Below are 25996 nucleotides of genomic sequence, written 5' to 3'. Positions count from 1 at the left end.
TAACGTTTGTCAGTATGTGAATGTCCATGTGTATGCTGATGATATATAATTGTACTTGTCCAGTCGTATTGGTCTCGTTGAAGATTTATGTTTCAAAATAAACAGTGATTTGTCTGCTATTTCTGTATGGGCTAATGAAAACTCTTTATGTCTGAACGCGTCAAAGTCATATGTCTTACCTATATGTAATAGTGTCGTGCATGTTGACAATATCCCTAAATTGTGGATAGGTACAAGTTCCCTTACCTTTATGGATAAGGTAAAAAATTTGGGGTTCATTCTCAACCCAAAACTTACCTGTTCTGACCATATAAATAGGGTTGTGTGGAGCATTTATGCTACATTGCGTAAGCTGAGAATCTCTGCAATATTCACGCCAGAGAAAACGAGGCGCAAATTAGTTCTCCAGCTAGTTATGCCTCTAATTACGTACTCTGAGGTGGTATATAGCAAACTCGACTCCACATCTTGCCATAAACTTAATGTGGCATTTAATAACGCCACGCGGTATGTATATGGGATTGGCAGATATGACCATATCTCTGCATGGCGATCAAGGTTACTGGGATGTTGCCTTAATAGTTATTTATCTGCTAGAAATTGCAGATTTTTATGCAAACTTACATTATTCAAGTCTCCGCCCTATCTGACAGAGAAGTTGATACCAGTAAGGTCTCGCAGACACAACAAATTCATCGTTCCAAAATTTAATTACCTACCATCATCTAGATTATTTTTCATTAACGCTATTAAAGTGTGGAACTAATTACCCGACACTGTGAAGGCTGGACTTAACAGATTTAGGGCACAAGTCTATAATTACTTTAAAAGTGTTTGAGGGCATTAAATCTCTCTCTACATTCTCTAATTACTACTTTTGTTCTTTCTTTTCTAAATCCTTCTATTCTTTTCCTACTGCTTCTTTTCTTCTTATTATTATAGTTAAGTTAAATATATTGGATTAATTCGTAAATGAACTGGTGTAAAATTTAGATTAAGAAACTTGTATGTTAAAAATATTCCAGTTGCTTATAATATTGTTGAAGTACTATTAAAAGACCTTAGTCTTACTATGTACTATTTATATAAACAAATAAACATTACATCAGTATTTTCTTATGACGTTGTCATGTTAAACTATCATCAGTAAACCGACTTTACAGACAACCTCTTTTTATTAAACAATCCTATGTAAATCCTATGTGTGCCAACTGTAGACAACAACAACAAACGCTTATTTTTGGGGCACTAAATAACAAGAAAGACACGTTGTTATGTTATAGACTTTGGTGCGCCGTGCAGGAGCAACTACCGAACTGATCAAAAATACTCACCATATTAAAAACAGCTCCCAAGTCTGACGCTAAATGATGACTGTAAGACAACAAGTCAAAATTTATATATTGGTGACATAACTCTTTGTTAGTTGCTGCCTCTTCTAAAATTTGTCTTCTTGCTGCCTTAGCCACAATCAGATGTGTTTAATTGCATTGGCATGCGGCTGACTGTAGAGCTACTCAGCTGGTAATATGATGCGAATGTCGCTGTGGCTGTCGTCGTCATTTAAGTATGCATATGTACATATAAATGCATTTATGTAAGCCTGTACTCGTACTGATTTATAATAATATGATGCCAAGAAAATAAGCAAAAAGATCACATGACAAAACGAATAGTATCCAATTGCAATTTTACGCACAAAACTGAACGATTCGCTGAGTGACAGAACGACGACAGTCTGTTCCTGGTTTGTTCGATTCTGTAAATGATTAAATAACTTCGTGGTTGGAGACACTACAAAGTGATTTCCTCGTTTTTGGATTTTTGTGTTTTTTGATTTTATTCGCACTGCGTGTCGACTTTTTTCGATTATTTCTGTTATATTAATTTTTTGTTTTCGGAAATTTGTAAAATACGCTTTTCATATGCACTGTCGCTATTGTGTGAATTTAAGTGCTCGTAACTTCAAAGATAATCTGTGAATTAAAATACATTTTTTTATTACGATTACGAATGCACAATGTCTGCGTTAAAAATAATTGCATTTTCAGTAAACGTTTTTTAATTTTTAATAACCAAAACAAAAAGCTAAAACTGAAAAAACAATTAAATGAGTTGTTGTTTATAAGTAAACTGGTTTAGCGTTTAGCGGGTTCTCGCGTTAGACACTAAATTATGAAATAAAGTAGCCGAGTTATAAATATTCCTGCTGTTAGTTTTTACTTTTATTTTTTTTATTTTTTTGTCCGTATTGTTGGAATATATGCTAGTACATACTTTTTGCTTTTGACAACACAAAACAACAACAAAGCAAACCTACACACTGCTACCTACTTGCACTTTTGCAGTATTTTTCTTAGGTATTTACATTTACATTACATTTATTTATTACTGTCACCTTTCCCTGTTGTTACAATACAAATAAATAGGCCAAAAGGTAACGCATAATCGCACAAATTACGTGTACAAGAACATCAGCAACGCCCGTGACACTCTTTCACATACTACAGCATCAAAGTATTTTGTTGCAGTTGTGTGGCTTGCATTCAGTAATATTTGCGATTCTTTTGTCCAAATTCCATTTCGTTTATAACTGTTTCACTGTAAGTTTGCATTTCGTCGCACATTTAACGTGAAAAGCCATTTATTTTTTATTATTTTTTTGCTTTTTAATTTCGACTGTAACTTCAAGGTTTAAACCAAAAGTGATATTTTTGACTATTTTGTTGTTTATTGAAAAATCTTTTTTGCTGTTCATTTCGTAGTTAGAAAAGTTATAAAAAATTAAAAATCTAGCAGCTTATTACTTCACTGCCAACGACAGTTGCACAAATTTTAATGGTTTTTACAACTTTTTATTGGGCCACATTTTGAAATACAAATTTAATTCAATAAAACCACCCGATTTGCCACACACAATCAAACGCGCTGCAATAGCGTAAATTTTATTAGTTCGGATTACCATCACTGCTGTCGTTTAACGAAAAATAAACACCGTGACAAAAAAAGCCGTCAATGCACAATAACACACACCTCTCCAACCACACAACGTGACACTAGTTTCAAAACTGAAAGCCGCTTTGAAAATTCAACTACGACTTGGTGCAGCGGACGCCGTGTTGATCATATGACATGAGCGATGCTTTTGGGAGTTTTTAGTAGTTGACGAGCTTTTGGCTGGAAGTAGCGAGTGAGTTGTGTTTATTATGCGAATGCGCCGTTGTTTGTGTTCCTTTGGTAAACAGCTGTTCACTGATCACGCTCAACTGCGCTCGGAGATTGAAAATGCTTGCCAATCTCTTTCTCCACCCTTTTCCACACTCTCTTGACTCTCTCTTTATCTTTCTTATGACTGGAATGATAAGCGGCTTATTGGGGTTACGGTTGTTGACAGACGGAAGTGTTAAGAGGTGAAAATATTAAAACATGCTATAGGCGCCCTACCAAAGGATGCACGTTGACGAAGCTTTAACATACGGAAGTGAAATAAAATTGCATTTCGTGATGTAAGTGCCTTTTAATCTTCTATTTGTAGATGGAATTTTTGTTTGAGTATATTTATATATATACGCACATATATTTCTTTTTACATTATAATATATCTATATGCATTATGCACAGGGTGGGCCATCTAACGTTTGAAGCCTAAAACATGAGATTCGGATTCATGATGAATCAGCTCAGGAGCGCCTACCTAGTAAACCTTTGCACATTACCTTACGCAATCAGCAGAATTTTGTGAAGCGTACTTCTGGCCAGAAAACCAGTCCTTGTGTTTTTTTTTCTAGACTAAGTGTTAGATATAATTTTTTAGTGTATGCATATACATTGATTACACACTTGTCCTTACCTGCGTCCTCTTGTGCCGACCACGACGTTGTGCAAGTACGACGCAGGCGCACCATCCGGTAAGTTTAACTTTTACTTATATCTCAATTTAATTTATGCGCTCAACTACCACAATTAATGAATGATATGAGATGGTTTCTCCAATACAATATGGGATTATGTATATACATATATGCCCTATATATTGCGGCATAGAAATGTTTGTATTTCATTTGGCTTACTTGTATGCTACGTATGTATGGCAGACGGTTATTATGAAAACGCATAGATGCGCTCGGCGGATTTCTTTGGCCTATCTCTCAAGAGCGACCGCCATGAGAAACAAATTTTCTAACATTTAGTCTGAGGTTAAGCCCGCAGCGGGCATTACACCCGTGACCAATAGAATGATATTTATGTTCAAACGCACTTAGGTACGCCCACCGATATCTTACGCAGATTAAAATTGCCTCTTAGATATGATAAATCCATTTTATATTACACTTCCACGATACGCCATTGTTGATCTCAGTTATATCTTTTCGCAGTTGTTTTGTTTTTCATTTTATACTCTTCACTTATTTTGTTTGTTTTCATTTCTAATGCGGTAAAACTGGCTCTACAAGAATTTTTTCACACACGCGACCTTGCCGTTAAATTCATTGATATCTCCACGTTGTCGAAATCTCTCATTTGCATAATCGTGTGTGAGCGTGTATGTGTTGCACACAGAAATATTTTATTCCAATGCTGTTTTCTGTTGCACGATGGCGAATGCTGTTTTTATTTGGCGTTTCCATTTTCGTAGCCGAAGAACTTGTTTATTGCTTCATTTGAGAAATATTCGCGCGCTCGTTGAAAGCTGGCTGAGCGAGAGTTGTTATAGAGAGAGAGAGAGAGAGAAAAGGGGTTAATCGAAAAATACTTTTCTTAATGTAAATAAAAACTTCGTTTTCCGCTCATGGCATTTGAATATTATTAAACTTTTCTTTATTTTGTTTGTTTTTGTTTATACCGTTATTAAATATATAAGTATAGGTATATATGAAATAAAGATTAATACATAATAAAGTATAATTTTTATTAGTAAAAATGTTTGAATCTTTCTAGCCCACACTCTTGAGTTAACTTGTAATATCTAAAGAAATTTAATACTTCACCAATTTTGAATTTTACGCGCCTGTTTCGACGCTGCAAAATTGCCTTGAAATATTTCGTGAAGTGCTTAATGAAAACAAAATTGCTTATTTGTGATTGTAGCAATGTGATTTTCTTTTTTAAACATTTATGTTAGTACTCTTACGAGTCTATAGATATTTTTCAATAATCGACAGTTGTATTGCCACTAAATCTAAGTATTTAATTTTTTATTCATGGACCTTTTCGATATAACTGTTTACAATAATTATTTTTTTCAAATACAATAAAATTTGAATAAATTCAATAGTAATGCAGTTATGTATTAAAATACCTAGTGAATTTTAAATGTTTAAATATTTTATTGATTTTTTCATTAAAGCTTAAATTTGATTTAAATTATTATTTCTTCATTTAATATATTAGCATAAGAATGTAGTTTTATTTTCTTAATTTATAATGAAGTTATAAGTTTTACTCGTAATTGGGATCAAATATCGCATATTACACATGAATTGATGTTATAAAAAATGTATGGCCATATACGTCTATAGCAGTGGACATGAGTAATAGTATGCTACATAGAGACTGTGCCTCTTGACCTCGTTAGGGCAGCAAGTTGGTGTGCAACGGTTCTCTTAGGTCGCCTGGGTCACCAGAAATGGTATGCAATAACGAACAAAAACTTTTTTCTAACTTATTATACCCTTTGCTAATGGAACCTTCAACTAATTTTTGCGATATTTGGTTTTTAATATTTAAAGATTTAGAAATTTGAAACAATTTACGTGAGGTTGTTTAATTTTTCAGCCTTCACAACTGTGAAGCTTAACAATTTTCCAATGAGATTTTTTCTACGATTTCTTAGTCTAGAAATAAGTAAATAAGCCGCATAAACTATATAAAATGTTCCGTGAGTTAAAATTAAATGCTGCTTAGTAATAAAAATATTTGTTTTTCTTTTTTTTCACTTTGTTCATCATTACATTCGTCAGTGGCAGGAAGTTGCTGAGTCTTTTTGTGAAGTATGCGTGTGTGCAATATAAGTAAATTATGGACAAGCGTGTTATCACTGCACTAGCTGCGCAAATAAATGGACCGATTTGCGGTTAATTGGACAAAGTTGCACTAACATTTCGCATCTTTTTAATAATTATTTAGACGAATCGATTACTTCATTTAAAATCAAGTAAAAACCACATTCACAACAACTACAATGACGCACTCATACCTTTAAAGTTTTTTGTTGCGAGCGCCGAAAAAACATACCGTGCCGTTATTTTTTATTATAATATTTCGATTTTAAAATTTTCTTATCGCTCACTTATCTACATATTGCATGTAAAGCTTTAATGCATAACACCTTCGGGTTAGTCGAGTTTTTATTGGTCCCACCCTAAAATTTACACTATCAAAAACCAAACAAAATTTGCCAACAAGCGGAGCTGATCTCTCAACACATCTGCTATAACACCATACGATTTAACAAAGACACCGCTAGCAAGTGTCCTGTTGGCTTTCCACCGGTTTCCTATTTTTTCACTACTACCAAAATTCGTTTACTCTACAAATTCCACTACATATTTTACGAAAAATTTATTTGTTCTACTAAAAGCCGTTTAGCCCTGACCACTAATCCGCCGCTTTGATAGTATTATACCAGTTCTACCGGGACTGCAGCATTTCCTACATAATTACAACAACAATTACGCTTATATTCTAAAAAAAATATGCCAATAGTTTACTACTCCATTTTTTCGTTACATTCATTTGCCGTTGATTTGGAGAATTCTAACTATCCCTTGCGAGATTTGCACGAACTTTATTGGAGACAGACAGATAAGAAGGTTCGGGGAACAGTTCGTGGACATGCGTATGGGTGTCTGCAGCATGCGTGTGCAAAATTAGCTGGCGGTTACCTCTGAGACTGAGTTGGCGCGCCGTCGTTTGGTGATGTGTTTCCACAGTCGACGATTAAGCGAGGGTTTATCCTGCAAAGAAAAGCAAATGCAGTAAAGTTGTAGAAGAAGTCGGAGCCTACAGTTGACTTTGCTCACATTATCTTTTCGCGGTGACATCTGTGCCGCTAGCCGGTGGACTGGTGTTCCACTAGCGTTGGATTCACTAAGTGAGCTCTGAGAACAGTTCGGAGAGATTGGACTTTCAGAGTTGCGCCGCTTGATGAAGTTAATTCTATAATAAAATACAGGTACATAAGTCACTATATGAATAGGATTCTTTGTATTATTTCTTGATTTTCCACTCACAGTCGGGATCCTTTGCCCGTCTCAATTAGCGCAGTCTCATCGCGTCCGATCTTTCGTACTCGCTTGATACCGCTCTCAGTCTCCACGGCCATCGAAGTAGTACTCTTCGCCCTCGTCGCTTGAGGACTGGTCGATGAATCCCTGCTCATCGTTGCCGCCATTGCTTCCATTGTCATTGTGGTTGTGGTTGGTGTCGCCATCGTCTTCGTCTTGGCTCGTGAGCCACTCCTCAATTGAGACATGCAGGACGTCTTCTCGCGTCTCGCTAAAATTTCGAGATCGCTTAATTTGCTCTCGTCGCTGTTGTAATTGTAACTTTTGCTGTTTCCGTCGCCTCTTGCGTAGACGTCGTTGCTCGGAGCCGCAGATACAGAATTGCTCCATGTATTTCGATTTGGTTGCAGGGGTTGTGGAGCGCCGCCGACACGTGCGCCACCACCTAAGCCGATTGGTAGGGAACTGCTGGTATTGGCGTAACCCGGACATGGACGCCGATTGACCGTCGGTGTGTCCATCTTCGAGTTTCGCTGTTGAGAGAATGATATGACGGCCTCTTTTGGTTGAACGCGATTCGTTGCTGAACGATTCAATAAATCGCGACCCGTCAGTCGTTGAAATGTGGAGAGGTCGTGCCTGTAAAAATTATTATACTAAGGTTGAAGATTAAATAGCGAAGGGAGTGCTAATTACCCCAATATTGTTGTTAGATCTGGACCAGGCTCGTAGCAAATCAAGTCTTCGTCGCCGAGAATGTCGTGGTTGAGTGCCAATCGCATCTCGAGTCGTGGACTTAAACCGGAACCAATGGGTGTTGGGACACCGTCCGAGTTTGAAACGCCGTCGTCGCGTGTAGCTGCCGATGTTTTCGACACTGTCGCGCCTGAGATTTTCTGGGACGCCTGTGTTCGCGGCTCCTGCTGCAGTACCTTCGTCGTCTTCGAAGCTATTGTTGATAATGTGGAGGCTGCCTTGCTGTCGCCCGACCCCAGCAGCGACGTCTCTATTATCGTTGAGGATGCTCGCTTTGCGACCATTTGAGCCACGGTACCGGCTGCAACAGAACGTTGATTTCCATTGGCTGTTGCCGGTTTCACTGTCGCCGTCGCCGTCTCTGTCTCCGTTTTCATCTTCATCGCTGCCGACGGTGTTGCTTTTGTGGTAGGCGTAGCGGCTGCGCGCGGGGCACTTCTGCTGCTTGTTGCGATGGCGGTGGTGACAACCGCTAAGCAGCCAGCGTCAGCAGAAGCGCCAGAATTTTGTTGAGTTGGTGTTGACTGAAAAATAAATTTGATGTTCCTAGTGAACATGTGACAAGTTGTGCGGGTAAACGCTTACCGCCTTCGGTGGACTCACGCCACTTGTCTGTAAATTTGTTTGTGTTAGCAATAATCGGCGCGGGGGTGGTGGAGGTGGTACGAACTTCGCCGGACGCACAGTCGTTGTGGATGCGTTGGTAGTAGTTGGGGTGGGCCCACTGACGTTGCTGCAGCTGCTGTTCACGATATTGGCGTTCGCGCTGCTGATTGTTGTAAAAGTCGATGAAGGAGGTTGATTCCGTGGCGTTGGCGGTATCTTGATCTTCCGCGTCGTCGTCATCATCATAGTAGTAGTACTCCTCATCGTCGCTTTCATCTCCACTTGCATCGTGAGTGTCTGCTGTGATGCCGTCTCTACGGCCACTCCCATCTTCGTCGATGGCGATGCCAATTCCGCCGTTGCTGATGCGGCTCTCGCTGCTGGCGGGCTGCTGCTGGTTATGCTGGTAGTACGCAAAGGTACCATTGTACGCTGTTCGAGTAGGTACTCGCAAGATGATGCCTTCAGAACAGCCACTGGCAGAGGTGCGGTATCCACTAGATGTGGCGACTGGGACTGATTGAATGCCCGTTCCCAACTCGTCGCCACCATCGGCATCGGCGGTGGAATATGACCAGGTGTACGTGGTGCCTTCGGTTCGATTAGTATGGGCTTCCCGACCTCCTCCTCCATCTGCAGCTCGTAGCTCGCCTCGTTCGATAGATCCTCGTCGCTTGAGCTTCCAGCTGAATCCTTTAAATAGTGGCCATTTGTCGTTGTTTCCCCCTACCAATTGTTGGAAATAGAATTCAACTAATCAATTCTGGTTTAAAGCAAATTATAATTTTGTTGTGGTTGGCGTGTAGTTGGCGTGTAGTTGGTTCTGGAGAGTCGTGAATAGTTTGTGGACGTGGTTGGAATTAGTGATTCGTTTAGATGTGGCTTAAGTGAATGGTATATGTTGGTTGTTAATGTTGCAAGCAAGAGTTAGTATTGTTATTGTGTTTGCTTTGATTGTATTGGTATGGTGCACGTACTGGTGCGTGCTACACATTTGTAACGGTTCAGTTCTAAATACTTTCGGTGGGTTGGGAGTCCGGTTAAACTTTTTGAGAGTTTGCGGAAGCCAATTCCAGTAATCGTTTTGTTTTAATTTTTTTTGTTTTGCTTGTTCAGATATTTTCATATTGTTGTCAGGACAACGTAATTTGCTGTTTGATTTGTCGCATTTAGCGAAGAGGGAATGTCACAAATGTCATTTGTTGATTTGTATAAATTGGCACTGTTGCAAGCTGTGCTAGAGCTTCACCAGCCGCACTACGACTTTCTAGAATACCAAAACACATACACATACGTACATACATACACAAAACATATTGATAACGTGGCGCATTGTCAATATGGCAAAATGGCAACGTGAGTGCATACATCAATGGGCAACAGAAAGCATGAAGAACACGAAATATGAAAAGAAACAAAAGTAATGGAGAAAAGAAGAAAGAAATTGAATGAAAGCGAACAATAATGGTGATGAATGTACATAATAATAAGGCTAATATATTGTATTCAAAATCAAAGTGTTTGATACGATAGATATTTGCAACGTGTAATAGCGTATATTTGCCAACTATTTAACAAACGATTGCAAGAAAATCGAAAGCAGTAAAATGTGAATTGATTAAGTGAACATTTACATATACGTATTTTTAACAAGACCAACGAAACCTCAAAAGTTGTTTCTAGGCATGCAAACTTGAAAAGCCGACCCACCTTTTTAACATCTTCACTTCCCTGCTGGGTTTTCTCTTCGTCGCTTTCTGTTTCCTCCTCGAAAAGTGGCTCTAAGCGACGTCTACAGCGTTTATGAATTGATTTTTTGTTTCATATTTAAATTGATGATTTCAAAATGGTGTGAATGATATAAATTATAGTCGAAAAAACAATGAGAATTAAAAGCTAGTGATTGTTCCGATACCCAATAAACAAAACTCTAGAAATTAAATCTAAATTAATATTTAATAAAAGTCTACATTAAACGAGAGTTCTGGAAATTACGCCTACGATGGCTTGAGAAGGCTTTGAGGGAGTACCTGGAAGCCTTCTTATATAATTATACATAATTTCTCTACACCTAATATGTTATGGTTGAATTCAATATGGCATACTTTACACAAATATATACGATTTCTATTCGAGTTTTAACAATCAAAGTCCTGCAACTCAACAAGTACATTTTCTTATCTAATACATATTATATATTTTGGGCGCATTAAAATTTAGATATGTGTTGAAATGTGTAAACCTGGATGCAACTGGAATATTTTTTGAAGAAAGCGAGAACATTAAAAATTACTCTTGTTTACTTTCTAATCTGATATTTGTCTAAAATTAGCACTAATGGGACTACACCATTTCAGTTAAAGTACTTCATATCTAATTAAGTTAATCTTTGTGATATCTGCGACTAATCGAAATTACTTGAAACTCAAAGCGGCTTACCGTGGCAACAGTCCTCGTATTGTGCTGGCCGTCATCGGCGGGGCCATAAGTAACTCGTCCATCATCAACTCCGTGTCGTCATCATCATTTAGCGAGTTGCTCGATTTCGTTGGCGACTAAAAAGTGATTATAATTGTATTCAGAAGTGTTTTTCAAAGTCTCATAAGGGTTTTCCCAAGTCCCTTACCGAGTACGTATTTTCCGAGTTGACTAGGTGCATGTCGTCGTTGTCTCCGCCACTGGTTGGGGTACCCCACACCTCCTCGCCGGAGGTTGCACCCGAGGTGCATTCGTCAGCTTGTTCATCGGTTTCGGAAGTAGTGACCGCGGGCGAGGACGTTGTCTGGTCTTGATTCCATCTGCCTAGGTATTTGTCGATGAATGCGCGTGACTCTTCGAAAAAAGACATTTTGTTGCCACCAGCCAGCCCACTCGTTCGGCTTGTCCAGACACCACCAACCAGTACACATGACCCGCTAGCCACATCTTCGAATGTGCACGTAGTGGACTGTGTTGCTTCTTTCGCGTGATCCACCGCGTCCGCGCGTGCCTTGTCGTCTAGATCATCATCATAATCTTCTTCATCGTCGGCCACTTCGTTTTTGTCATTTCCATTGTCGTCGTCATTATCTAACTCGTCCAGATCTCCGTCCATCCGGTCGTCAGAGGGCAATTTCTCAAGGCTGGACATTGTGCCGTACCGTCGTAAGGCATTGCTCATCGGTCGATATGGCGGCTCCTCGTCTAGGGGTGACTCATCACAAGAATCCTCGGGTATATGTTCAATGACAGCCTGTCGCGGCATGTTACTTAATTGTTTCTGTGTGGCTGTGCTAGTTGCTAAATTCGTTCCACTGTTATCCCACACATTGGTGGAGGTCATTGTGAGAGTCGCTTCAGGTGTGGGCGGAACTACGGCGATAGTCGGCAAGAAGTTGGCATCGCAAATAGAAATTGGCGCACCAACTGATGTCGGTGTTGGCAAAGGAGCCGTGGGTATTGGCTTTGTTCCCAGCTGTCTCGCCGACAAATCCCCAAACAGAAATGATGAGAGCTCGTCCTCTACTCCGACTGCGGACTGTGCACCACAAATGCACTTGCAACGCTTCTTTTGGGTATTACTTAAACTCTCCATTGCTTTCTGCAGCTGCAGTTGCCGTGGTATTTGTGGTGACTGCTTCGGAGATTCAATTAGTTTGCATGTCTGCTGCTCCACTTCATCTGGGCTGAGTGTCGTATTCTCAAAATCAGCGGGTCTGCATTGACAGTTGCAAGGGGTAAACCGCGAAAATGATGATGGAGTGCCAGGTGCCTTTGGCGATTTTGGCGACTTTGGTGTGAGTGGCGTATGCGGCGACCTGGAACTTTTTGTTGGTGTATCGGCCGTCCTAGATCGTTCATGCCCATGTTCGTGTTCGGAATTTTGATCCTGTGTACGTATAATTTGTGCTGTTTCAGTAATCGTGACAGTAGTTTTCACCTTTTTATCAGCAGTATCCTTTGTGGTTTCCTCGGTAGCCGTTTGTAGCGTTACTCGGTATGTTCTTGGTTGTGGTTGCAGCTTTTTATCGCTACTCGCCTTGACACTAATGCTCTCATCACCACCAGATAAATTCGACGAGCAATATCCATTCACTAATGCTGTTTGATGATTCTGTCTAGAATCCTGACTTCGCGTTCCAGCCTGTGGCCTATGCTGTCCATCCAACTTCCGTGCCTCATGCTTCTCATCTAAAACTCGTAGATTACTGAAGCTGTTGGTGAGTAGTCGTCGTGCTTCGTCGGCTCCGGCGACGCCACTGCTGCTGCTTGGAATCCCACCAATGCTGTCGTCCGTGGCCTCTGATTGCGAAAGATCGTCAGTGATTAGTTGAGCCACATCACTCTCCGTGTCTCCAGTCTCACGTTTACTACTACTAGCCATTACCTTGGATGAGTGTTCGCTTGGTTGGTCGCCCGTAATGGTACTCGATGATATACTGGTGGTGCTGCCCGCCTGACTGACGTTGCCATTGAGCCTGCAGCAACGATTAGGTGACGATTGGCTATGCTGCACCTTAAGTGAGGTGCACACCAGGGCACTGCCACATCCACCAACACCAGTAGTATTTTCATTGGCTACCGAGCCTATAGCGGGTGGGAGCGTTTGTGAGGTGGAAATGGCCGCGAGGTGCGACATAGCCGCTTGCTGACAGTTCTTATGGCAATGGCGGCAGACGGCTAGCTTATCAAGCACAATGGGACTAGAGCGTACCGTGATCTGGCAATGAGTAGAGAAGCATGAGCGAAAGACAAAAGCTTCAGTGAAGTGCTTCACCTAGTATTCTATATTATGTGAGCGTGCAAAACCAAACCGAAATTTACCTGACTATCCGAAGTGGTACTATGGGATTGACTTAGCTGGCTTACGTTCTCCGAGTAGGCGTCACTCATACTAAGCTCCTCGACGCCGCTGAGACGCTTGCCACCGAAATTCGGACGGGTCTTCATATTTCCGTTTTCCTTGGTTAAATTTAATTCTTTGGTACGCTTCTCCAGTTGTTGGCGAGTCCAAAACGTGATACGCTCATCTTGATCGCTCTCCGGGTATAATAGGTGCTCATCCTCATGACTGATGTTTTCGCGCGAACGCTGCGCAGCCAAACGCGCCTGTTCCTGCTGCTTGTCCAGTTGACCTTTCATCCAGTTGGCCAGGTGAAGTGCATTAGACTTGGAGGTTCCAGTCTTGTTCAGGATGCGACACTTCTCATCGATGAGCATTTCAATTTGATCCGATGCATTCGAGAGACGTTTCTGCTGCATAAACAATACAAATGCACACATTCATAGTCATTTGGAGATGTGGGAGTGAAAGTTACAACAAAAGGAAAAGGAAATACAAAAAAATATTTTCACGATCATTTTGTGTTTCAAAACGACCGTAAAAAAGCATAACTTGTATTGTTTTACTATCACAACATTGAGACGCCTCCAACATTAAATCCAAACAAAAAAATATGGTTTCTAATAAACAAAAGACTTAAGAAACGAACTTGCTTTCGCTAAATCGCTGATTTTTGTTCTAAAATGGAAAATTGTGATGGTCTCATTTTTTGGTGCAAGTCAGCCATTTTTGTTTTCAATAAAAAAATCAAAAATGTTACTTTGCATAACCCTTTAAGGTCAAAATATTGCACTTGAAAAAACAAAAACCATAATTCAAAGGTCTAATACAAATGGCTACGAATATAGAATTGATATGACATATTAATCTTTGATTAAAAACGCTTGTAACAAATAATATTTAGAAGATAGCAAAGCTATATGTTTGAATACGAATTTGGCAATGACGGTTGACAGAAGAGTTGCGCGCGAAATTAAAAAAGGAGTAAGAAAGGTATTTCTGCGTAAGTGCTCAATATATAGTTTTGGTAACTCAAATTAGAAACAGAGTCCATCACAACTTTCGATTTTAGTTAGGTGATTTTTTTCTTTTTTTCAGTTATTTTAATGCCTGATTTAATTTTTTTGTTTTAAAGTAAAGTAGGAATTAAGAGTTTATGCAATTTTGTTCGGAAAAATTATTATAAATAACTAAAATGCAACGACAGCAAAATTAGCAGATCAGAAATAATCAAATAATTAAGTGCTTTTTGGAAAATACCAATCAAGAGGTTTATTTGGTAAAGAAAATCATAAATTCGAAATGAAGGGGAGGCACGAAAAGTGAACAGCAGCGGAAACTGAAAAACATCACTCAAAACGACGAAATAAATTCACAAGCGTTTTTATTCAAAGAACCATATTTTTATTTTATTTTAATTCATATATTTTTATTATTTCAATTTTAATTTCCATTACTTGACTTCTTCTTCGACCTTTAGGCTATAAGCTACAGCAAAATAAGTTACGATGAATGAAAATCTCTTTTTAATTATCAATAATTTAGTCTGAATGCATTTATGTAACTGCAAAGTTATAAGTAATTATGCTACAATATTTTAACTATAGGTATATATAAATACATGTGTGAATTTATCTAAGGAGTAGGTAGTACATGTATTTCTACGTATTCGTAATTGTGTGCCTATGTACTACGTACCTTGGAATGTATAGTATGCTATGTATTGCTTACTAGTGAAACTTGCAGCGATATTTAGTTTATTATTGAACCTTGCAGAGCGACTAGACTAGAGCTAGTTTGGTTTCTTTATAATTCAAAAATCGATGTAGTTACATATGTATATAATTATAATTATTTGAAGAACTTTACCAGAATTTCGATTCGATAAGAATTGATTGTAAATTGCTTGTATAATATTTACTATCTTACACTTATACATATGCAATTGTGTGTTATGAAACTGTGGATATATTTTTTCTTATCTTTCGCCTTATTACTGATTTTTAGCTAATTTGTCAAATTGTCGCTTTTTGGCGTAGTTTTTTGTTCACTGATTCTTATTCTGTTTTTGTTTTCATTTTGCACTCGTACACAAATTTAATTACTATTCTTTTTACTATTTTTGTGTAAATTTGTACTAACTATAAACAAATTTGAGCTTCGCCATCAAACAGAAATGTTGGCATTTGCAAAGGGAAGTGTTTGGAAGCGTTGTTAGGCGTAGCGGAACGGCAGTTCACTGACGTTAAACTTTAAGTTTTAGGAGCAATAACAATATGTTGAAACACAAAAGAAAAAATAATATTTAACAAAAACCGATTTTTCGACTAGGTACGCATTTTATATAAATCTCCGTAAGCTGTTGCGGTATGCGAATTGAACACTGATCACAAAATTATATTTGCAAGTTAAAGCGGATACCTTTAGCTTCAGCCAAATTCATGTTTTTTCTTAATTAAAATCTTCTGTTTATACTATTTTGCCCTTTTTATTAACTAAAAATTTTCTCAAGCTTGTTTCAAATAGACCAGTGCACTAAGTTTTGATTGCCCTTTCTCAAAGATTGAACAATTTAACGTTTGATTATAAAACTTCTACAGAATAATTAATAATGTCTTGTTCTACGTTTTGGGCTGCGAGAACTTGTGAGGTATTCACGGCCAGTACACAGCAAGAAAGCTCTTGGTAAGCCAGGTCTGGCCGTTCACTATATTAATTTCTTCTCAGGTGTCTTGTGATGTCGTCCAAACTACTATTTATAGGCTACTGCTAAATATAAAAACACAAATAATCTTTGATATATGAATTCAAATTGTACATACGATGACGGGCTTCGTTTTAAATTTCTTGCAAACTAATTTGTAAACCAGAAACCAGACGATAGAAGGAGAAGTTCTAAATGTATTATTTTTTATATAAATGCTCAAAGCTCCGGTAATAAATCTCTACAATTAACTATTTTAGCTAAATAAAATAATTTTATAACTACTAGTAACTTTTGCAATACTTGGAAGATATACAAACGTACGCATTGGTATGACTATGGCCTCCTTCGCCAATTAGAATTAATAAAATTTCCAATTTCAACCACTTACTCGCTAATGTACTTTCTAATTAAAACTAAAGACTTTCTACAACTTTGTTAATTACAAAAACTCTTAACGAGTAACAACCGTTTTTGAATAACTACTTACTTGTTAACACAACAACAAATAAAAATGACTGACTTACATTTATTTCTACTTCACAAATTGTTTCGAAAAAATTTGTTTTTGGTTTTTTTTTGCGCATTCGCATTTTGTGCCATCATTACCAATTTTCCATTTTTCAAACGAAAAACACTTACTGATGTAGCAAATGCACAGCGGGACAAATAAGGAATCAAGCCGAAACCATATTTAGTTGCAATTTGAGCCTACTTCTATGTGCTCCCTATGCGGTACGACTAACTACTGTGTAGCTTCTTGTGTCTTAATACAGGTTTGCTTACAAGTACTCGAAAAACAAATTTAAGTTTGAGCAATCAAATTTCTTTGGGTTTTTCCTTTCTTGAGTTAAACTCCACTACTCTAAGCGCTTCAGACGTATGTGACTTAGCAACCAAAATTACATGAGAATTGTAATATATTTCTACCGCTACGGCTGTGTTTGGACGAAAACCTGCTGGACACCCGCATTTGGGGTGGACGAGGGTGTATGCCGCGCACAGCACAACGCTGCACACAAGCGCTGACCGCAATGAAGTACCTGTCAAAGTTAAAATGGGCTGGGTTAAGGGAACGAAAACAACAACAACAACAGCGACAACGAAAACAGCACCAAGGATAACAAATACACTTGCTGGTGTTGTTTCAATGCAGCATTGCGGGTATGGCATGTGAAGCGTGCAGGTGAGCGTAAGCAAACGCTGAATCTGTGATCGCGAGTAATCGGTGGTTCTGCAGATGAGCGTGTCACGGTGTGCGTAAAATTCGTCGACTGTAGCGGTGGGGAGATTTCAGTACTATTTACTAAAGAGTTTTGATTTTAATTTTTAATTTAAATTTTTTTTAGTAGTTGAGGTGAAATTTAGAAAAGAAATAAATAAAACCAACCACAGAATAAGCTCGTAATTCATAAAAGTCTTGGACGCATTTTGGTACACATACAAACGGAGTGGCCTAATGCATGTAAAACCAGTATGTATATATGTGCATAAATACATTTAGTTACGCTGTTCGATTTGTCAATACGTTTGTTTGGTTTTCACTCAAGTCTATAATTTAGTTGCTCAACACTTGGTACTCGATTTGGCACACAAAGTCTTCGTCATCTCCGTTGCCCTCAATGTCCAGTTCGTCGTCCTCGCCACACACACCTGCATCTTCCAGCCAGAAGTCAAATCACAGATCCAGCGAGTCCGGTGGGGTTGGCTTTGTCGGCAGTACGCCAAAGGGATCGTCTACAGCGACACTCACATCGATTTCGTCATCTTCGTCCACCTCGTGCTCGTCACCCATAAAGATGCATTCCTCCACATCCGTGTCATAGGAAGGGTCTATATTCACGTCCTGCAGGTTCATATCTAACTCTAGTAGGTCCCAAGAGCCCCCGAATTCAGCTAGTGGTATGCCCTTTGCGGATAATGAGTTTGTACGCTCTTTCTTCTTTCCTGCTTTCCCGTTCATATTTGCGATAATGGAGTTATTAGTCTTCAGGTCTGAGTTGAAGTTTGAATCCGCTTTGTTGGGGTTTTCAAGTGCTTGTGTTTTTATGTTCTGCGTTGGGACAAAATCATTGGAGAATGCATCAGAGTTACATGGCTGCGAGGAGGGTGAAATGTTCGGTGTAGGCGTGTCAGGTGTCGTCAGTGAAGCGTTTTGGGAGTCATTTGGCCGTGCCACATCGGTCTCGTCGATAAAGGAACGACCCACAGAACTAAGCGAGAACTCAAGTAACTTGGGTGGTCGGTTGGCTGTGGAAGCTGTGACGGCGCTACGTACACTACGCGCTGGCGTGGACGTTGGCGCTGGCGTCATTTGCAATGCACTATCACTTCGGCGAGTCGATCGTGCACTAGTTTTCGCTGTGGTAGTTACACAATAGCGCCCTTGGCCGTCGATCAAGAGCAGCCGCTCACCGCCATCGGCGCAACGTTGTTGCAGGAAAAATGTATCGATGTCATGTTTGGCATCGACAGTGCTGGCCTCACATGCCGCTTCCGGAATAGCGGTGAGGCACTTGCAGGATGGCAAATGTTCGCCCGAACAGAGCGTTTGCGTGTTAAGGCTGCTGCCGCTGAGACTGAGCCAATTGCTGGAGTTGTTTGTACTCGAGTTATAGGCGCGCGCAGCGGCCAGTGGGCGTGCGTCTAGTTGCTGAGCGATCAAGTGCCGACGTGTGAGTGTAAGTGAACGCAAGGAGGGCGCGCTGTCCGTAAAGCCGCCAATACCAGCTATGCCACCACCGCCGACACCCCCAAGACAGCCAGTGAGCGTATGGCGTGCCGGCGATGCGGTTTGAGAGGAACAGGAAGCGGTGTGCGTGGTTTGGGTCATGCGTGTGCTGCAGCGCGAAGAGACTAGTGTACTTGCGAGACGTTGTAGGTTCTCATAAGAATCGCCGGTGGCCAATTGACTACTATGACGTAATAAACGCACCTGTTGCTGGCTGTTCTTTACGTTGATGCTGTCCATGGATGAGTGCTTTACCGAGCCTATGGATGCGGACGCGAGGCCAATATCACTAAGTGGCACCAAGGTGTTGAGCACATCGGGAGAATCCAGTGGACTGGAAAGCGGGGTCGAGCCAAGCGCAGCATTCACCAGGAAACTACGAAAAAATCGTTATCACTAGATAGGAAATTTTCAGAAATTCGAAACACAAATATACATTTGACGCTGTAAAAGGTTTTGCCAGACAGCCTTTAGCTCCAAAGATGGCGCGCGCAGCAGCAGACTCTTACGGCGTGCACTCTTCTTCGGTGTCCGAGTCAAATCCGGAGCACAATAGCCCGTTGGGCTCTCAGCCAAACGTCCGTTTGGATCAATTGTAAGTCGAAACTCCGTGGCTGTAACAAAATATAGAAATGCAGTTAACATCAAACTCTATTGAAGGGAGTACGCCTTTACTTACTTTTCTTGCGCATGTGAAAGCATGAATCTACAATATTCGCGATTGGGATAGGCTCCTCGGTTATAAATAAAACACGGTCTCGGCTGACCTTTGCAAACACGATGATGTCACTAAAGAGCAAGGTCCAGTAAGGTTTCACGGAGCGGCCTTCCACGCGTGACAGATCACCACCAAAAATCCACTGGCGGCCCTGTACAGCCAGCGTGAATGGTTTGCACTTCGTGAATACCATGCGGGACTCGAGATCTTGCAACGTGAGCAAAGGTCGGCCTTCGCCTAGTGGCTCCATTAAGCCACTGCTAACAGTAATCTCGCGATAGGCAGCCTGGAGCTCGGCAATTACAGTTGTAAAATTCTTGTGCTCCTCTGTATCGACGTGACAGTTAGAAGCGAGTAGCTGCATTAATTTCAATATCTCACGGAAATGCTGTAAAGGTCTGTGGATGAACATTGTGAGATCGGGACGCTTGCGTGGCACTTGCGGTTCGGTTATGAAAGCAACAAACTCTGAGCCCATCTGCCGAGATTTATTTACCTACAAAGAAGATAGAAAATAGAGCGTTAATAGGGCAAAATGCTTGCCATAAATTGCCTTGTGTGGCGGCAGTGCTTACCAGTACACAATCGGCTCGCTTGATACCATTACAGTACTTTTTGTAGGCTGCGCAAATGGCTGTGGTTTTCGAGAGATAGACGCGCGACGCAAAATTCATTTGTGGCTCTTGATCATCGTTGCACAGTTGTTCTAGTATATCCTCGGAGATGCGCAACAGCTCATCGATATTCTGAAAGAGTGTTCGATGATCGTTTGGCGAAATTAGATCTTTGCGATCCTGCAACGGCTGCACGAAACGTTGCAAGCCAAAGTTTAGGGCCAAAATGAAGTTCTGTTCACGACTGATCAGCTGCAGAAGTAAACGACGACGATTGTCGGTGATGGGGCCAATGGACTGAAGGAAGATAGGAGAATTGTGTAAAAGGCTGTGGACATACAAGAATTTACAAAGCGAACGATGGGCTGGACGTAAGAGAACTAAACACATTCAAAAAAAAAATCGATTCTTTTATAATATTAAATTCAAAGAAGCGTTTATTGTCAACATAGCAGCATTTTCCAAATATACAACGAATTAAATACATACAAAAATAATAATTTGAACAAAATTACTGAAACACATAAACTTAAACAAAAATGTAAAGATCAGCGGAATGTAAGAATAATGCATAAATTATATAGCTAAATTGGAATCACATTAATTTCCAGTACATAAAAAAAGAAATCCGATTGTTTCTACGGATGTCTTTAAAAAATTTAGTTGTATGTCTCAACATTCCTTCATATTTGTTTTTTTTATTGGAATATTATGAATAGTTGCACGTAGCCAATAATGATGTTCTCAATATAAGTTTTAAAATAAGCAAAAGAAAATTAAATTTCTCAAGCATCAGCTGGAAAAATTTTTGTCCATATAAGTGTTATGAAGATTCTTAATATTTGTTTAACGTTGTTGAATCACTGTCTTTATAATCAAATTTTACTTGTTTGCCTTGCTTTGATAAACAGTGAGGCTTAACTTATGGCTTACAAGTCGTAGATTTCTCAATGACCAGATAAGTGAAATGCGTCCTACTATCTCAAAAATAACAAAAACTCGCTTTCACAATGAGTTGCATTCGCTATCTGCTACTCAATCCAACAACAACAGCTTCGATAAATATAACAGATGATGATGGGACATTGAGGAATCGGCCCTAAATCTTTAATTTATATAGCTTGGCTTCCCAAAAATCTAACTTTTTCACTCTGTTTCGAGCGTCAGTCGAGGCAACTTTGTGTTTAGCATAAAATGGGGAAATGTGTTAAAAAATTAGAATTAGAAATTAAGGGAGAAAATAAAGTATCTAAATCAGACATATCAAAGTAAACAAAAACTTATCTGGCTTCTAAAATTATGCAAATAAATTCGTTCATTCGGCGCTGGTAAATTCCATTTTTCTCAACCCCCCAAACTCATACTGTCTCCAGATCTTTTAGACAATAACGCCTTTGCCTACCTCCTTACTGAAGGTGACCTGCGGCAGATGCAGACGACGCTTTGCCGCCTCAATTGACGAGGTGGTGCCACCTGAGCAGGCTGTGGACGGACGCACATTCGTTGCGGCAACCGTTGCTGTCGGCCCTGTTGATACTATCGGCATTGCGCTTGCCGCGCCAACGCGTCGCAGTAACTGCGCAGTGCCTCCTGCAATCGACTGGTGCTCATCACTCATACCACTCACTAAACGTGTGCTTGATGTAGCTTTGCCATTCATTACCAGCGCCGTTGGATGACCTCTACTGCTGACACTGAGCGCCGGTGGCATAGAACCTAGTCCAATACCACCGGCAGGCCCCGATCTTCTGAATACCTCCAGCGTCAGTGTGGAGCCCTGTGAGCGTATTAGGTTTAGCACATCCGCTTCCGGCATCGTCACCACATTCTGTTTATCCACGAAAATCACATAGTCGCCAGGTTGTATGCCGGCCCGATCGGCCGAAAGGCTAGGCTCAATTTTTTCGACGCGTGGCGGATGCGTCCACACAATGGAGAAACCGAAGCCGCGTTCGGCGGTACGCGTTAATTTCTTGGTCATGGTGAAGGGTGTACGCCCAACGGGTTTGCTTGCGGCTGATAGACGACGTCCGCTTGAGGCGGCTGGTGGGGCACTAGCAGCATTTGTGGGAGCCGGCGTCTCCGTGGGCGGATCCAATTCCAGAAAACGCAAAAACAGATTTTCGTCGGCGTCGCGCTGATGCAAAGCCTTCCGGCTCAGTGTCATCGGGTGCTCAATGTTGCTGCCAGCAGTCGCCTGAGCCATGCTGTCAATACTCACAACATCCTCCTCGCTTTTCTGGCGCGTCAGTGTTGAGGTCATTATAGATGTGGCGGTGACAACACGCGCCTGTGGCACAAATGGTTGGCGTTGTGGTGGAGGCTGCGACTGTGGCTGCAGTTGCAGTTGTGGTTGAACGTGAACGGGAACGGGAATGTGGTTGGGATTGTGAGGCTTTGGGCACGAAGTCTGGTGTGTTTGGCTTTGTGGGTGCTGGGCGTGTGTAGCACTGGCCGGATGCTGTAACAATACTGGCGGCTGTGGATTATTCAGACATGCCTGCGATTGTAGTTTGTAGAAGCCATTAACAGGTTGTTGCAGCAACGTCTGGAGAGGAAAGGACATGCATCCTAGAAACTCACTACGTCTACAAAGAAAAGGATGAAAGCAAACATTAGCATAAAAATTCATTGTAAGTTGAAAAATAAAAGAGAAGTGTAGCAACAGGCTAATAAAATCAACTCGAAATTAATTATTTTGTACAACATTTTGTATTTTATTAAAATATTTCTTTTTTATTGCAGTTCAATATGACTTATCCGCCCAGTGGCTTGCAGGCGAACAAACCAAAATTGCAACTGAATTCTTTCGCTTTATACGCTTGAATTTATAATGCGAGACTTTATCTAGACACCTAATCCCTGCCAAGTGGGGAGGCTATAAATTCAAGTCAGTCCATTCATCCGATAACCTTCGCAGCACCCACAGTTTATGAGCAACAAAAGCGCAAAGAAAACAAAACAAACAAAAGGCTAATACTGTCCAACGAAAGCAAAGAAGAAAATTGTTGAGTGCCGGTAAGAGTAGACGAAAATTGCTGCCAACAAACCCATCATCGACCTCAACGATGACGATACAACTTCGCACATTACACTAAGAGAGAAACTAAATCGTGTGAAGCAAGAAAAAATGCAACTTTTACAAGTGGCAGGCAGTAAGCATGTTATGTAGCAACATCTCAAGGACAAAATTGGCTGTTAACTGAGTTTAAGAGCAGCTGACAGCATAACGCCCATCAGCATCAATGACGCCGGCTACGATGGCAACAAAAAACATGCGAAAAATATTTAAGTGAATTGTGAAAAAGCTGAGAAATTACTGAAGCTGTCGTGCGGGGAAGTGCGTGGCTAAAAGAAAAGAAAAACAAAAACGACCATCGAATTTATGGCACCAGCGAAGTTGCAGCGCAAGTGAATAGTGAAACTTTTAATTCTTTTCTAGTTGTATTTGATTTGATTTACTTGTTTTCCTTTTTGGCATTACGATAGCTTACATTTTATTATGTATTTTATCTTATTTAAATCAACTTCACTTGCTGAAACATTCCCTTAGCGTTTAAGTAGCTTCTTTTTTATACTTATTTCCTTGTTAAAGATAATTTTGTGATACAATTAAAAAAAATTTAATTTTTTCCAACCAACTATTTTTGGCTTTGCAAGCCCCACAAGGAGCTTTAATGTCCTCATTGAAACTTATGCGGATTAAAGCTTATACAATACGTGTGAAAACAGTATCACTGTTGTTGTCATTTAATTAGGACGTTTTGCACCATTTTCTTCATTCCGCCATTCCCATGCTACCCGCAATATTTTTAAATTCACGCAAGGGGCATGCATTTGCGATGGCTTTGCCACATAAAATTCAGTCGAAGCGCAGGGAGAAGGGAAATTTTTAATGCCATAAAATCACGCGACATTGCGGTGAATTTCAGCAAAGCTTTCTGGCTTTGTTCCTTTGGCTCATACATTAAACAATTTGAAATGTGCATTAATTTAAAACGGTATTTCCTAGAAATGGAATTCCGAAAGTAGTTTAAGAATCATTAAAATTTGTTAAGAAATTGTCAGTCGAAATTTCAATAGCACTATAAATTTAGTAACCAGCAGCTTTGTGTGGCGTACTAGAAATTGGAATATTAAAGAAATCATTTTATTATTTGAAAAGGACTGTGCAGATGTCCGGCTTCGCATATTGTCACTTATCCGGGAGTCCCGATTTTCAGTAGCTCTGTCACACATGGACCAGCGACTTCAGAAAAAGGTTTATCATTTGCATTTGCTGCTCAATCGTCTGCTTGCCATGGTGGTTTGACATTAGTAACTGAATAATTAACCACAGATTTATCAGGCGCCGCCAAATTTGTGTACTTTTGGATTTAAAGACTTATGCAGCCGTTTAAAAAATAGTACTCAGCTGTCATAATTCAGTTTTAACGACACCAGAGCGCGAGTGCATTACATTCGATAAATTAGTTCTTTTATTCGTTTCTCTTCCTTAATCAGTTGCCTTTTCATTGCATTATTGGAAGTGTGGCATATTCCGAATTTCTAGTTTTTTTTGCATTCTCTTTAAATCATTTACTCAATTTTGTTTAATTTTTAATTTAAAATTTTTGTTTGATTAAGTCATTTAAAGCAGTTTTAGTCGTTTTTAGAGAAAATAATGCAAGCGAGCATTTTTCTAAAGGCAGCTATTACAAATAGATTATTAGAGGATTTTGAAATTTCATTTAATGATTTTAGTCAAACAATTTAAATTTCTGAATGCGCCTTCAATGTTTTTTAATTGGAATTTGTGACATTCTGAATATTATGAAATTTTTGGCTCCTACAAAGAGTAATTTTTTTTTAATTTTGCTTCATTTTGTTCATGGCCATTGGCCAAGCACCCATGCAAACTCAGCTAAAAGCACAACAGCAATACGCCTTCAAATACTCGCGAGCTCATAAAACCTTAAGCCCATAAAACAAAAAAAGAAATGTGTGTGCATCTCTCTACTCATGTGTGTTTGTGTGTGTACTCAGCTTGCCCAATAGCCAATCAAGTGCAGTACGTGTTTATGATTAAGCTAAAAACAAAAACTGCAGGAATTTCCTTTTGAAGGTGACGGTTTATGATAGCACCACAAACATACATCAAAATAAGAGTGAAAAATATCAAATTTTCCAACATCAAAGCAACGTCCGTCAGGTCTGCTTTGTTGTGTGTGTGTGTGTTTGTGCGCTTGTGCGCTGGCGATTGGTCACGCGCGCCGGTCATCGATATTTATTTGGCAACAACTTAATTCCACCGCTTTGTTGGTTCAACTTTCCACCACTTATTCGTAATTTGTACTGATCCTTCCCATTTTCTCTACTCACTAACTTCTTTTGGCTTCGATTTGCTTGGTTATTCATGCGCTGAGTTCATATCCTTAATGATTGATTGTTGTTCCGCGTAGCAATTTAACGTCTATTCTGAATTCTAGCAACTTTTATATTTCAATTTCGCTTCTTTTTATTCACTTTTTCTTGATTTTGTATTGTCTGTTTTATTATTATTCCTTATTTCTTTATTCCCTTCGCCCACATTCCTCTTTTTAAGCTGTATTTGTGCATGTCTTTATTATGTCATTAAAAATGTGAAAAAGAATGGATGAAGGCAGGAATGTATCCAATATAATGAATATCAAACGTTCTTTAGTGCATGCCAATTGAATGAGGCAATCGAACGGAAGAAATCATTTAATCAATTGCATGACAATGAGCCGTTTTTACAGTGCCATTGGGACATGCGACAAGACAAATTACTTGCAATGGCCCTAGGCAGTTCGAAAGTG

The 25996-nt window shown here is 39.9% G+C and overlaps 2 protein-coding genes across 3 annotated transcripts in view; both read right to left on the bottom strand.

Annotated features, from left to right (window-relative positions):
• The window catches only part of LOC129238027 (mucin-2), a 79780-nt gene extending 76695 nt beyond the window's left edge, over positions 1-3085 (bottom strand). For both annotated transcript variants that reach the window (XM_054873060.1, XM_054873061.1), the window contains exons 1-2: positions 2963-3085; positions 1335-1976 (exon numbers count right to left, since the gene is read on the bottom strand). The gene's annotated coding sequence lies outside the window, so the exon portion shown is untranslated. The remainder of the gene's footprint in view (positions 1-1334; positions 1977-2962) is intronic.
• Positions 3086-4830: 1745 nt separating this feature from the next.
• The window catches only part of LOC129238026 (uncharacterized), a 51235-nt gene continuing 30069 nt past the window's right edge, over positions 4831-25996 (bottom strand). Inside the window, exons 3-16 of the mRNA XM_054873058.1 lie at positions 21580-22765; positions 20139-20474; positions 19525-20059; positions 19282-19459; positions 19050-19221; positions 13392-13823; positions 11215-13287; positions 11028-11143; positions 10299-10380; positions 8568-9314; positions 7923-8506; positions 7233-7865; positions 7023-7158; positions 4831-6956 (exon numbers count right to left, since the gene is read on the bottom strand). Coding sequence (XP_054729033.1) covers positions 6870-6956; positions 7023-7158; positions 7233-7865; positions 7923-8506; positions 8568-9314; positions 10299-10380; positions 11028-11143; positions 11215-13287; positions 13392-13823; positions 19050-19221; positions 19282-19459; positions 19525-20059; positions 20139-20474; positions 21580-22765 — 7297 coding nt within the window. The 3' untranslated portion in view covers positions 4831-6869. The remainder of the gene's footprint in view (positions 6957-7022; positions 7159-7232; positions 7866-7922; positions 8507-8567; positions 9315-10298; positions 10381-11027; positions 11144-11214; positions 13288-13391; positions 13824-19049; positions 19222-19281; positions 19460-19524; positions 20060-20138; positions 20475-21579; positions 22766-25996) is intronic.

The sequence above is a fragment of the Anastrepha obliqua genome, chromosome 2 (genome assembly GCF_027943255.1).
Source record: "Anastrepha obliqua isolate idAnaObli1 chromosome 2, idAnaObli1_1.0, whole genome shotgun sequence".
In the NCBI taxonomy this organism is placed as follows: domain Eukaryota; kingdom Metazoa; phylum Arthropoda; class Insecta; order Diptera; family Tephritidae; genus Anastrepha; species Anastrepha obliqua.
Note: the sequence above shows the minus strand (reverse complement) of the source record. Positions and strands in the feature narration are given on the sequence as shown.